Source organism: Labrus bergylta, chromosome 4, assembly GCF_963930695.1.
Source record: "Labrus bergylta chromosome 4, fLabBer1.1, whole genome shotgun sequence".
NCBI lineage: Eukaryota > Metazoa > Chordata > Actinopteri > Labriformes > Labridae > Labrus > Labrus bergylta.
The window spans coordinates 20,143,276-20,156,017 of NC_089198.1; the positions used below are offsets into that span (position 1 = coordinate 20,143,276).

Here is a 12,742-nt window from a genome sequence, read left to right on the forward strand (position 1 = left end):
AGAAAGATCCCCCAAGGCGATTTCATGTGAAATCCTCCTCTCCCAGGTAAGACTGGCAGAAAAAGATGTGTTGGGCCACTGGAGACTGGTGACCCAAAACAAGAAGAGAAAAGGTAAAATACAGGACATGGTGCAGTGAATTTTGAATTAAAAGGCTATGTCAGAAATATATAACAAATCCAGGTATATCCATAATGTAAGTTTATTAAACTTTAAAGGTCACATATTATGCAAAATACACTTTACCATGTGTTTCTAACACTAATATGTGTCCCTACTCTGTCTACAAACACCCCAATTATGAGAAAAGTCCATCCTCTCTGTCTTTTGCCTGCTCCACAGTTCAGGAAATGTGTGCTCAAACAGGCAGTATGCAGATGTTCCCTTAATGACATCACAAAGGGCAGTAACCCCTCCCCCAGCTAGGTGTTTATTCAGCATTTGCACCGTAAACAATAGGGCATGGAGGGAGAAAGCTGGAGCCACATCCCCTTCCAGAGGGGCGTGGTCAGACACAGATCATTTACAGTTAAAGCTACAGACACAGAAACAGCCTGTTCTGAGCAGGGCTGAAATAGAGGGGTTTATAGACATGATAAAATACAGGATCAGGTTGGATTCATAACACAGACATGTTTTTGGGAGCTCTGAGACTTATTTAAACTGGTTAAAAATGAAGATAATATGTAACCTTTAAAGTCTGCCTTTAGGGTAGATAACATAGAACCTTGCTCTTTATACTCTGTTGACCAGTCCTGCTTGAAGAGGACATTACTGCTTTCAAATTTGATGCAGCAAAGCACATGATACATTGGCAGTAAACAAGCTAATTTGCACCAAAGTCTCAAAGCAGAGTCAATGAGGTGATACTACACACATGCACATGGGCACGCAGACACCTGCCCACGCAGAAACCCACATGCATGCCTCTGGCTAACACACATATAAAGACACAAAAATAAAAACACACACACACGCACAAACTGAGGCATGCCGGGAGTCCTAATGACCTACGCCGTGTGTTTGCGAGGGTGTAAGAGTGTGTTTTGAATTAGGAAGAGGAGAGGCAGAAGATGAACTAACGATGGCTGCTAATAATTACAGATCTGTAGTGTGGAGGAGTTAATGAGGAGCCAAAGCCTCCCATGATGCCCCAGTAATAATGAATGAGGAGTGAGAGAGAAGAGGGAGGGAGGGAGAGAGGGGGGGGGTGGTAGCTGTCAGTTTGAGAGGCCGCAATGCCCTTTGGTTCCTCTGCACTCTGGGCATGTCAACGAGAGAAGAGCCTTCCCAGAGGAGGCTTGTCTCCGCACTAATGAAGATGTGACAGACCCTTCGGTCCATGACTTGCAGAGTATAGGAAAGAGGAGGAAGAGCAAGCAGAGAGAGACAGCTCCTATAAAATGAAAGGCACTGACAATGTGAACGGTTTCTCATACCGTATTCTCAAGAGAATACGACAATGTCAGATATAAGGCTGATTAGACTGATAGGTCATGTGTTTTCTTAGGGTGTTTGGACTACCTCTAAAAAGTATAGACAACTCACTTAAAAGAGACACAACATAGCTCATTTTACCCAAAGAACCAAACCAAAAATATAAGATGAACTTCACAGGAACTTACCAGAGAGCTGGTGTAGCTGGGGTCAGAGGTGTCATCCTGTAGGTAGCGTGACAGGCCAAAGTCAGACACTTTGCACACCAGGTTGCTGTTTACCAGGATGTTACGCGCAGCCAGGTCACGATGGACATAATTCATCTCGGAAAGATATTTCATCCCAGCTGAGATCCCCCGCATCATCCCCACCAATTGGATCACCGTGAATTGGCCATCGTTTTGCTAGAGCACACAAAAAAAAAAATCACAAATAGAAACAGTACTTAAGTAATGATGTAATTAACTGAAGTGAGAATAGCTTGGGGATGCAGATCTCTCTTACCCTGATTTCCAAGAGTTACTACCTCAAGTTAAAATTCAGCGGTTGATTGTTCTTATTCTAAATATTTACTGTTTTCATTTATTCTCTTGGAGCAAATGTCAGTGCAAAATATTTTACCTGTCTTTTCTTATTTTCTGCCGACACCACAATAAAAATTCCTCCTATTAGATCTTTACTACCACAACCAGAGGGCATGTGCACGACATAAAGTCTATTTAAGGTTGAAACTACCCATAGTAGCGGGTAAATGTGGACACGTAGTTCCGGTTACAGTTTTTTCCTTCCTAAACACTTAATTTGATGTTACACTTTTCCACTCAAAGGATGGACAAGCTGAGCTCTTTTCTTGCCTTTCAAATCCTTGAAATGTCCAGAGGAAAAGTACACTTGTAAAAGATAAGCAAAATGGATTCCTGAAGCCAATCTTGTTCATTGAAGGTGTTGAGAGCATTGTTCCATTCGGGCATGCAGGCATCCATCTCTTTAGCATCCACGCATGGTGCCCAAAACCCCTGTGTGAATGCTCTGAAGAGCAAGCTTTGAAACCCCCGAAACACAGTAACAAATAATAGGGTAAAGAAGATCGATGGAAACACAAGTCGGATGTGGCGGTTAGCAAAGCCAACTTCAAAGAGCCCCTTTAAACCCACCCTAGATCAAAGTGAAATGGAACACCAATCCATGAGATTGAAGGAGGGAAAAAAAAGCGAGTTGAATATTGATTAAGCTGTATGTCCGCTCAATCCTCACTATAAAAGAAAGAGTGAGGAGTTCATTAATCGCCCCAGACATTAAAACAGAAATTAAAGGCTGATAGGGCTCGCTAACGGAAATTTCCAATTATGAATGATTGAAATCATGTTCATTGTCATGGAATATATTCTCTGTTGGCAGACGATAAGTTTAGAAGGCTTATTCTAATTTGAATTAGAAGGGATTCTAAGCATGAATGCCTTTTCTGGCTCTGTTTTACATTTCTTAACATAAGCTTTTTGAGCCTTGTTCATACTTGCACAAAGGTACTGAAAAACTCCTGAAGTTTTTCATGGTGAGCTGCATGTGTGAATGCAAACAGCAAAATATTTCACTCTTTATCTGTAGTTTATCTAGTATTTTTTTTTTTTAAAGTCCAAGTTCGCTGACATGGGAACACAGTAGGATATAATGAGGCAAATTCAACTCCAGCTAGTGGGAGGGGTTCTTGACATTTATTCCCTGAGATTGGTGCATCGACTGTATTCAGGAGACTAGTTCAATCTCTAGACTAATTAAACCGCTGAAACATGTTTTCTGTTTGCCAGTATGTTCTTCTCTGCTCTTCTGTTGATATTGTGATCCTGTCAAACTACACATAGTATTGATATGAAGGCATATATTCTCATAAAAACCTTACAGACTCGGTTGCTTTGTCCAGCACTCCTGTGCCATTTTTTTTTTTACATCATATCTAGCCTCAGGAGACCCCTTGGCCCCCCTATCCCCTATCATGTGTGAACAACCAGATCAGGAGGATTTCAGGGGCATTCTCTTTAGTTACAGAGTGTGAGGTTTCTTTTCAACTTGTGAACATAATTTTTGATCACCCTGAATAACTGTCAACAACTTTTTGTGACAAAACATTTATGCTTTTATAAAACTACTCACCCTGAGGAATGAGTCGAGGGCACCATTCTCCATAAACTCTGTAACAATCATGACTGGGCGGCTCTTTGTGACGACACCCTCCAGACGGATAATGTTCGGGTGGTCGAACTGGCCCATGATGGACGCCTCAGAAAGGAAGTCCCGCCTCTGCTTGTCCACGTAACCGGCCTTCAGGGTCTTGATAGCAACGTAGATCTCCCTCTTACCGGGCAGCTTCAGACGACCCTTGTACACCTCCCCAAATTCACCTTAAGGTGAAAGAGACGTTGTCAAAAACAAGAACTAATTGTCTTTTGTCTGATCAAAAAAAGGATTAGACAAAAGATTAGCAGAGTTGATGAGATCTAAAGCTGTTCATTTATCAAGCTTAGTGGCATCTCGTGTCCCTAGGTGGAAATATTACCCAAAGTGCTGTTATAAATCTTCATTTAGGATTTATCAAGCATGCTGAGTGTTGTCCAAGATTTTTCCGGTGTTGCTCCTCCATGATCTCCTTAACAGCATGGCTCCTCTGACTCACAATATTCATCTATCCTAAAAGCCTGCCAAGTGTCTTCATACTCCCCAAGCTAGGTAAAACCGGAAAGCACTATCTGTTAAATATCTGGAACCTGTTTGATTAATTATCACCACCTCAACGTCCTGCAGAGACACCACACAGTGAAATCAGCAAATACGGAATTCTTTAATTAGACAGTCCACTTGTATCTTTCCCCCCCATCCTATCTCTCGTCACTTCCTCACACCTTTCTTGAGGAGTTTAAGTCTATGTGTGACCAAACACATATGCTACCAGCATGAACTGTTAAGAGGTGTAGCCAGTCCAAAGGGGACGACGTCTTGGAGAGACATGTGGACGCACTATGCTGGGGCTATTTTTGACTCCAGTTGCGTCAATGTGCGTCAAATACATCTGTTTGTTGGATACAGATATCTCCACAGCAAAAAAGAAATCCTTACAAAAATCAAAGACATCGAAGTAACTGAAAGGGGAATTTGCAAGGTATGACATGTTAGAGAGAAACACTTACAGGATCCAAAACCAGGGAAGCACTGGGAATACTAGGCCACCAGGTTTGCTTGAGCTATTTCTAATGCCATTAGGTCCCAAGGTAGCTGGCCTATATGCAGCTAGTACACTTGACATGGGCCCTTGACAAGTACCCATCACATGTGGCTGCCAAAAGGGCCAGCTTGGTTGCATGCAAGCACACATAAATATACTTACACCTACAACATACAGAATTTCACAGACACCTTGCATTTACCTGCAAACACACAGACACAGATTGTTCCATAGAACCCGTTGTCCATACCTGCTCCGATGACCTCCTCGATCTTGACAGTAGAGACATCAATCTCCTTGGCGAATTCTCGTACAGCCTCGTTTGGGTCTTCATAGGTAAAAGGATCGATGTAGATCTTCATCCCCGGGGAGCCTGAGAAGTGGGTCGGGCAGCCCAGTGGGGAGGGGCAGTTAGACATGTCGGCTCGCAAAGAGAGTTCTAGAACAACCAGAGTGCTAAATGAGCTTTCCAGGAGAAGACACTGTTCTATTTGTTTGAACTAATGTCTACTGTTAATGGTTGAGGACTGCAAATGCCCTTCAAGTTGTAAGCTAATTCACTGTGTGACACAGCTTTACTTGCAATCACTGTAAGAGCTAAACAATCCTTAATTATCATTACTCCATTTTCTCTACGGTCCCCCCCCAGAGACATGCAAGAGCATTATAATGTAAATGAGTATTAGCACACATTAAATAGTATTGGTGGAAGATTTTCAGTAACTGCAAAAGTTACAAGTCGAAATGGACAACAAAATGGAGTTTTGATGGTTCAGTTCCTGCAAGAAGGGAAGAGACCAGAAAAAAAAAAACAGAGAAAAAAGATGAAGGATAGAGGGAGGGGTTGGGGGTTTATAGAAAGAGTAAATGTAGACAGATTTCTTTACCCTTTTATCCCTTACCCTAGCAGTCTCTGCTCTTTGATAGTGGTAGAACCAATTTCCCTGCAGCCCCTTCCCTATAGGAGCTCATAAAGAGATAAAACCACTGCGCTATCAACTAGCTCTTTATGCTGTTCTGCAATAGGTGAGCTCAGTTCACAGAGTGGGGATGTTTGCAAATGGAAGCTGAATTTTCTGTTGACAAGCCGGGTGGGGATGAATGAAGAAAAATACTTGTAAACAAATTCAATACGCGTTGCCACACGACGGACATTGCAGCCGTCAAATCATCATTTCTACAGTGACACCCAAGGGCAGCACTCTTTCTCAGAGCTGTTAAGTCAAAAAACAGCAGTCATGATTGGAATAAACTCATCTCCATCAAGTCAATTTGTGCCTGCTCATTTGCATAAGCCACATGGAAAGAGGCTGAGGTCTCAAGGGAAGGGAGCAGGATAAGGTCTGGTCTTGGAGGGATCAAGGTGACTCACCTCGCTCTCGACTAGAAGCTGATTCTAGTTAGCGCTCTAATTGCCTTGAACCCTTCCTGTGTGGATGTAATTGCTCATTAGAGATTCCATACAGATTGGATTCCAGTTAATCCATCAGAGGGTTTACAGCTTTGCATTCCATAAAGTCATTTTATTTACAAGTGTCGCCAAGCTGCTCGCTCAGAAATGCCACTGGGTGGAACTCCAGATCCTAGCAGGGAGGAAATACACCGCAACAAACATGCACTAAAAATCTCAAGCCAGCATACATACACACTATGTAGACCCATTAGCTTCTAATACACATGCCAGAGCTCACTTTCATGTATAATTTAAAACGCAAACAGTTTATCCTTCTCTCTCCCTCCGGTACAACCCTCCCTGGTTAACTGGACTCATCTTTTTATGGCCAGTGGGCAAAAAATAGATCTCTACTTTAATATTTTAAAGGTCCTTCATCTAAGTGTATGAAGCAATTGAATCCAAACGCCAGTTCTATTTTCATCCTGCACATACAACAACAAGCCTGTCAGGAGAGAATGCATGCCTAATGGTGACTTTTGGGCATCTAATGCATTGTCTAATTTCACAACTTTTTCATTTGGATGGCCACACATAGGACAGAAATGGAAATACTGACAAACTGATTAATTTGCTGCAATTGGAATATAAATCTCAAATAAATTCCTGACCCTCTAAGAGTATTTTGTTGACCGGCAAAATCCATTTACGTTTAGTGCACTTCACTTAACCATGTTATTTTCACCAATGTCAAGCATTTACCCAGCTATTACTCTTCCCCGATCATTTACTGAGTGGCCTTAATGTATCCACAAATCAAGTGTAGAGCAGTAATTCTTATATTAATCTATCACTAGCTTTGCTTACAATTAAATTACTGGTTCTATTTTACAGGATTTACATATTGCCTAAAGACAAAAAGGAATGTCAGTAAATGAAACAGTAGCCTCATAAATGCTCATCTTTTGAAGTTTAAGGAAGTCATTTACTGACAAAACATTATTTCTTCTAATTGCTTTTCGCTGACAATATTTGTAATTTAGCAATTTCAGTATATAGTTATTATATGTTCCATGTTATTATCTACTTTGAGAAAATTAAAATCAACAATTTCCAACACGGTACGCCTATAGTAAAGACATTACCATTTCATGTCGGTCCAAGAAGCACATTAATCTATTCTGTGGCACAGTGAATATAATGAGTTGAGTTTACTTCCTACGCACAAAGTAATTAGCCATCGTTTGATGTCAGAAAAATCGTTTGTCAGACTCGGTGCAGCTTATTAGTATGGAAATCACTGAAGGGATCTTAAATTTGTATGGAATTAGCAGTCACATTTGTATTGATGTTAGTTTGGGTTTAGCTGGCCTTCTGCGAGTCTTCATTTGTAGAAAGATAAAACTGTGATGAGCTAATAAGGATTTGACCTCTGCAGATGTTTACCAATTTGGTTTTACCCCAACTTACTCACTGAATTCACTTATTTGAATGAGGTTTGCGATGGCAAGAAAAGAAACAAAAATGTATGGATTTTTTTTATAGAAAGATCTATTAAGGCTACTGTAAGAAACTTTCAACCATTTATCTGATTTGTTCTTCTCTCTCCTCTTCCCTTGTGGAAATGAGGGAGTAGGGGGAGGTAGATCAACAGCCTGAACCAGCGGGGGTTGAATGCTAGCCCTGATCAAGGCACCTCACCCTGGTTTTACATCCCCCGTCTTCTTTCTAAGATCTCTCTACAGACTCTTCTCTTTGTTTTTATATTACACACTCTTTTACAAGTTTAAAGCTGGCACCAGTAGTGGTTTGGGATTTTTTCTTTGTTCTCTTTTTTTTTGTTCTCTGTTTTTTTTCTCCTCAGATTTATACATAAGGATGCACAAGCCAAAAGAAGTTTGGCAACTGGGACCGTCACAAAGTACTAGCTAGCATGGAGGGGGCTGGCTCCGGGACGTCAAAGTACACTATCCAACCTTCCTGGGATGTTGTGGACAAAATACAGGTAAAGGGAGGTTCCCAATTGAAAAGCCCAGTAATGTCCTTGCTCTTGCTGCCCAGCAGTCTAGATAGTTGGGTTGGAGGCCAACAGCGACCATATGGATGGGTACTTTAGGTGCTTTGGGTATCAAGGTTGTCACTACATGGCTAGCTTTCATAAACACATCTTGGGTCTGTTGAGGGTAGCAATACTGTTCGGGTTGTAGGCACAATGCAATGTGGTAGGTTATGTTATCTATCAAATGGGAATATTGGGATACAGGGTTTCTTCACTGAGTGATTATCCTTTCACTAGGATACACGTATCCTGTAGATATGTTGGTGTTCTCCTGCTGTCTTTAACTGGCAACATATAACTTTTTTGAATTATTTCCCATGAAAAATGTAAACATAGACACTTCCTGTCTGCTTGCTGTGAATTGCTCCATTGACACCAACCAGGTGGAGGAGGTAAAAAGTACTTAAAAAACTATATAGATGTGGTCAATGTATTTCCTAATTGTCTCTTTTGCTTTTGTGGGTCCTTTGGGTGCCTTAATATTAATTTTAGTTTGTTTTATAACCAGTTAAAAACTCCTCACCGGAGCTTTTAACAGGCTTTCAAGTCCTGTTCTAAACCAGAATGAGCAGCAGATGCTATAGCTCAAACAACAGCTAAAGCTACAAAATGATAAACAGGATTTTAACATTAGCTATTTTGATTTGTGTTGTTGGTAAAATGCAAATATGCATTAGGCCATACAGAAAACATGCAGTCCCTAGGCATATTGGTCCGTCTGTTTATTAACCGATGTTGAAAGGATGTTGATGCATGGAAAAATGAAACAATTTTTTTATGGAAAGAACACTTTTCTAACTAATGATGTGCTGATGTGGCCAACTTAAACCAAAAATAATTATAACCATCCCACACAAGCAATATTTGATTCATCAGTGAGTGTTAAAAATGTGTGTGACATCCGGCCCTGTGTTCGGTATGAATTTTGTCTGATTTCAATAAACATGGCCACTCACATGCACTACTGAGTTTACAAAGTGAGATGCATCCCCCTTGACGCCTGTCACATTAGAGGGGCTGGAAATGACAGACATCTCCTGACGTGTGTGGCAACAGCTTGAACCGAAGCATATTTTTGGAGAATTAATCAAAACAATTGTCTTTTGAGCACAATTTAATTGTTCCATTGAATCTTGTATATACAACCCTGCCAGTCAAATTTTGAGACAAAAGAAGTAAACAATGAATCGTGGGTTTGGGGATTACTTCAGGAGTGTAGGCGGTTTGAAGGTTGAAGGAATAAAACTATGAATAGGATCCCTAATCAGCTTTTTCTTTCCTCTTCACTTCAAATTGCTTATTTGATGATTAGGGCTCTAAGCGTGTCTGATCTTTTGTTTATTCTCAACACTTATGTTAATTGCGTTTGTTTTTTTCCAAAGATAGCCTATGACAAACCTGACTCCTCTGCCCACAGGCGTTTTTTAATGAGCCCCTGGGCTGCCACTGCTAGAACTGTGACACAAAGTCACTGTGTTGAAACGCTTTGCTGTGTCAGGCTCAACAAAACTCTATCCCCTCGAGTGAGGCCCCTTTTCAGACTGCTAGGTCGGCAGTACGTCAGGCTTTCATTTGAGGTACAATCTCATACACACCCTTTTGTGTGCATGTGTGTGTGTGTGTGTGAGAGAGTGTTGGATGTCATGTGTGTCCCTCCAGGCTCCTTTCCCTCATCATTCGGTGGCAGGGTGTGCACTTAAAACATGACTCAATCAGAGCTATTGTACAGCCCCCAAAGACGACTGTCAGTCAGTGTCATTATGTTATAGAGGAAACATGTCATTTACATCTACAAACGCTCACTACCTCAGGTTATTTCTCTTGTGCCATACCTGCTTTTCATGAATGCATTTTGTAGGAGTCTGGTCTTTAAATACATTTCATGAATACTTGATGGCATGTCAGCAGAAAAAAGCTGGACTAATGAGAAGACTGAGGTGTAGCAAAGAGCAATCAAATATATGAATTACTCAGAAAAAAATATCTCCATTACAAATCACAAATCAATGAATTTCTTATTGTAACATGAGGACAGGCTTAGATACTTTTTAATAGACGATTGTGTGACATAATCTTGACGTCTACTACAAATTGGTCTATTGTGTCAACAGTTATACTTGAGGTTATAATCATTTACTGTGCTGTTTAATTGTGATGTTTCCTATAGACGTATAGTATAAAATAAGTAAAACGTGCCTCAGAATATCTGTATGTGCCATTTAATGTGTATGCATTTGCACTATGCATAGAGTTGTTTATACAGGACCTGTCAAATAAGCAATGCATTCAGTGGCGGCAGTAGCTCAGTCTATAGGGACCTGGGTTGAGAACCGGAGGGTCACTGGTTCAAGTCCCAGTGCAGACCAAATATGGAAGTTGGTCTGGTAGCTGGAGAGGTGCCAGAGCACTGCCGAGGTGCCCTTGAGCAAGGCATCAAACCCCCTCCCCACCATCAGCTCAGCAGTGCCTGCTGTGGGCCACTCTGACATCTCTCCATTAGTGCATGTCCATAGGATCCTGTTTCTGCATGTGTGTGCTCATGACTTAAAGAGTGTATAAACTGAAATTTCCCCTTGTGGGGATCAGTAAAAGTATATGTTAGCCTTAATTTCATTCCTTTTTAATGTATGTCTTTGTTTAATTCTGATTATTAGTATTTTAAGTGGAGATAAGGTTTTTGTTTGTTTTTATTTTGTTTTCATTTTGAAAATGATCTATAAAGCATTTTGAACAGATGTTAGACAGAGAAAGAATGAGAAAAAAAAGATAGAAGAAAAACTAGAAAAATGGTCAATGAGAAGTCAATGCATTTCTTGTTACTGTTACTGTTCAATAAATTATATTACAATTCTTGAACTATGAGATGTGTCACAGTTCAGGAGTTTGAAAACATAATGGTTGCTAGAAGCTTCAAAATACCTTCTTAAAATATCCTGGAAAAAAACAAACGAACACTCTCTATCGCACCAAAAACTAACCTAACCACTAGTTTGTAAGGGCAGGTAGTTAAAGGATGGACTCACCTCGTCCGGTGCTGTAATGTTGCAACTTGTCACTGTAAACGGCCTCCTTGCTGTATGCCCTTTTTCTGAGGTAGCAAGAAACAGCAGAGTGAGAGATGGAGAGAGAGAGAGAGAGAGAGAGAGAGAGAGAGAGAGTGAGATATATGACAGGATGAAAAGAAGTGTAAATGAGGCCTTATTACTGTTCATTTTTCTGTGTACAGACTGAATATGACATGGCTGAAATTGAATCAGTTGCAAAGGGTTAGCAATGGCAAATGAAGTTTATCAAAATGAGCTGCTTTTTAATTAGACCCTGATAGGATCTCTCTGCTTTTCATGTGTCTCCTCTGCCTCAGCATCAAAAGAGCCCGGCCCGTTTGATGAACACTTTGCTCGCTCAAAGTTGCACGCAGCACTGCAGAAACTTCCTTTCATTTTTTCCAAAGCAGAGACAGAGGGGAAAATGTGACAATGTGACAAACTGCTGACAAATTAAATCGGCTTGACTTGAGTAAGTTATCAGGTCAAAATAGGAGTTTTGAAGTTTTTTAATTGAATTGAATATTTCCTTCCAAATATGTCAACTTAGCTTTCTTTTTCAACAAATCATTTGCCATGGCATGCTCTTAGTTTTGTAAGCAGCCCAATACAGAATATTTCAAAATATGACCAGTGGGTGTGTCTCATTCTGTGATGTTTGAGATTCAGTGATAAAGCATGTCAGATATTTTTTTTAAATTAAACTGCAAAACATTTATTAAGCAAAAAGAATTAGTAAAGATGTTAATGATCAGAATCCAATTAAAATATGTGCAATCCCTTTATATGTTAAGCAAATCCAACTTCAGTCTTTTGCCCTTTTATTGTTGGTGGTAATTAGTTTTTAGGTAGTACATTTTGCTAATGCATCAAATTAAATAGTGTTCATCTTATATCACTGCCCCCCTTATATTTGCTATTGGCCTCCAGGAGCCTATATTATTTTACTACAAAGGAAAGAGTAGACTATATTCTTGCAGTTTTCCTCAGTTGGGAAGCCAAATAACATTTTTATTTGATGACAGACAAACAAAATTGTGGTTACCTGCTACACACGATGGAGATCGCAACAAGAGAAACAATGAAGACCACTCCTGCAGCAGCGGACCCCGCAATCAGAGGAAGCTGCTCCCTCAGCTCAGACTTGAAGTCATCTGTGTTACAAAAAGAAAAAGACAGAGATATTGTGACCAGCTTAGGTAGAGTCTGACTGTGTTTTTTTTTTTTTTTTTTTTTTTTTTTTTTTGTGGTGCCTCTTTGAGTGTGTGTTTAGGAGGTAAAGAGAGTGATAGGGTGACGGAGAGGCTGAGCCGACCAGGTGTACCGATGGATAAAGAAAACATATAGATCTGTCTGTTGAGCGATGCTGACTGAAATCCAGCAGGCTTAAGCAGGACTGACTGACAGGATGTGTTTGATAAACCGGGAGAGCGATGGAGAGACAGAGTCAGAGAAGAACATAAAACTGAAGGGGGGGAGGGGAGAAAGAGAAAAGGGGCCTTTCAGACTTTACTTTTGCAAAAAACCTGTCAGAGGAGGGAACAAGAAAGTACACCTTGGAATGTTTTTGAAAAGGAAGTCATCTACTGCCAATC

The 12,742-nt window shown here is 40.5% G+C and overlaps 1 protein-coding gene across 2 annotated transcripts in view; it reads right to left on the minus strand.

Annotated features, from left to right (window-relative positions):
• Window positions 1-12,742, minus strand: part of LOC109995558 (ephrin type-B receptor 1-B) — a 151,463-nt gene that overhangs the window by 19,323 nt on the left and 119,398 nt on the right. The window contains exons 8-12 of one of the 2 annotated variants that reach the window (XM_020649312.3): window positions 12,193-12,301; window positions 11,127-11,191; window positions 4,902-5,024; window positions 3,586-3,833; window positions 1,626-1,841 (exon numbers count right to left, since the gene is read on the minus strand). In XM_020649312.3, coding sequence (XP_020504968.1) covers window positions 1,626-1,841; window positions 3,586-3,833; window positions 4,902-5,024; window positions 11,127-11,191; window positions 12,193-12,301 — 761 coding nt within the window. Of the gene's footprint in view, window positions 1-1,625; window positions 1,842-3,585; window positions 3,834-4,901; window positions 5,091-11,126; window positions 11,192-12,192; window positions 12,302-12,742 lie in introns of both variants that reach the window. The other variant, XM_020649310.3, reaches the window with a different exon arrangement.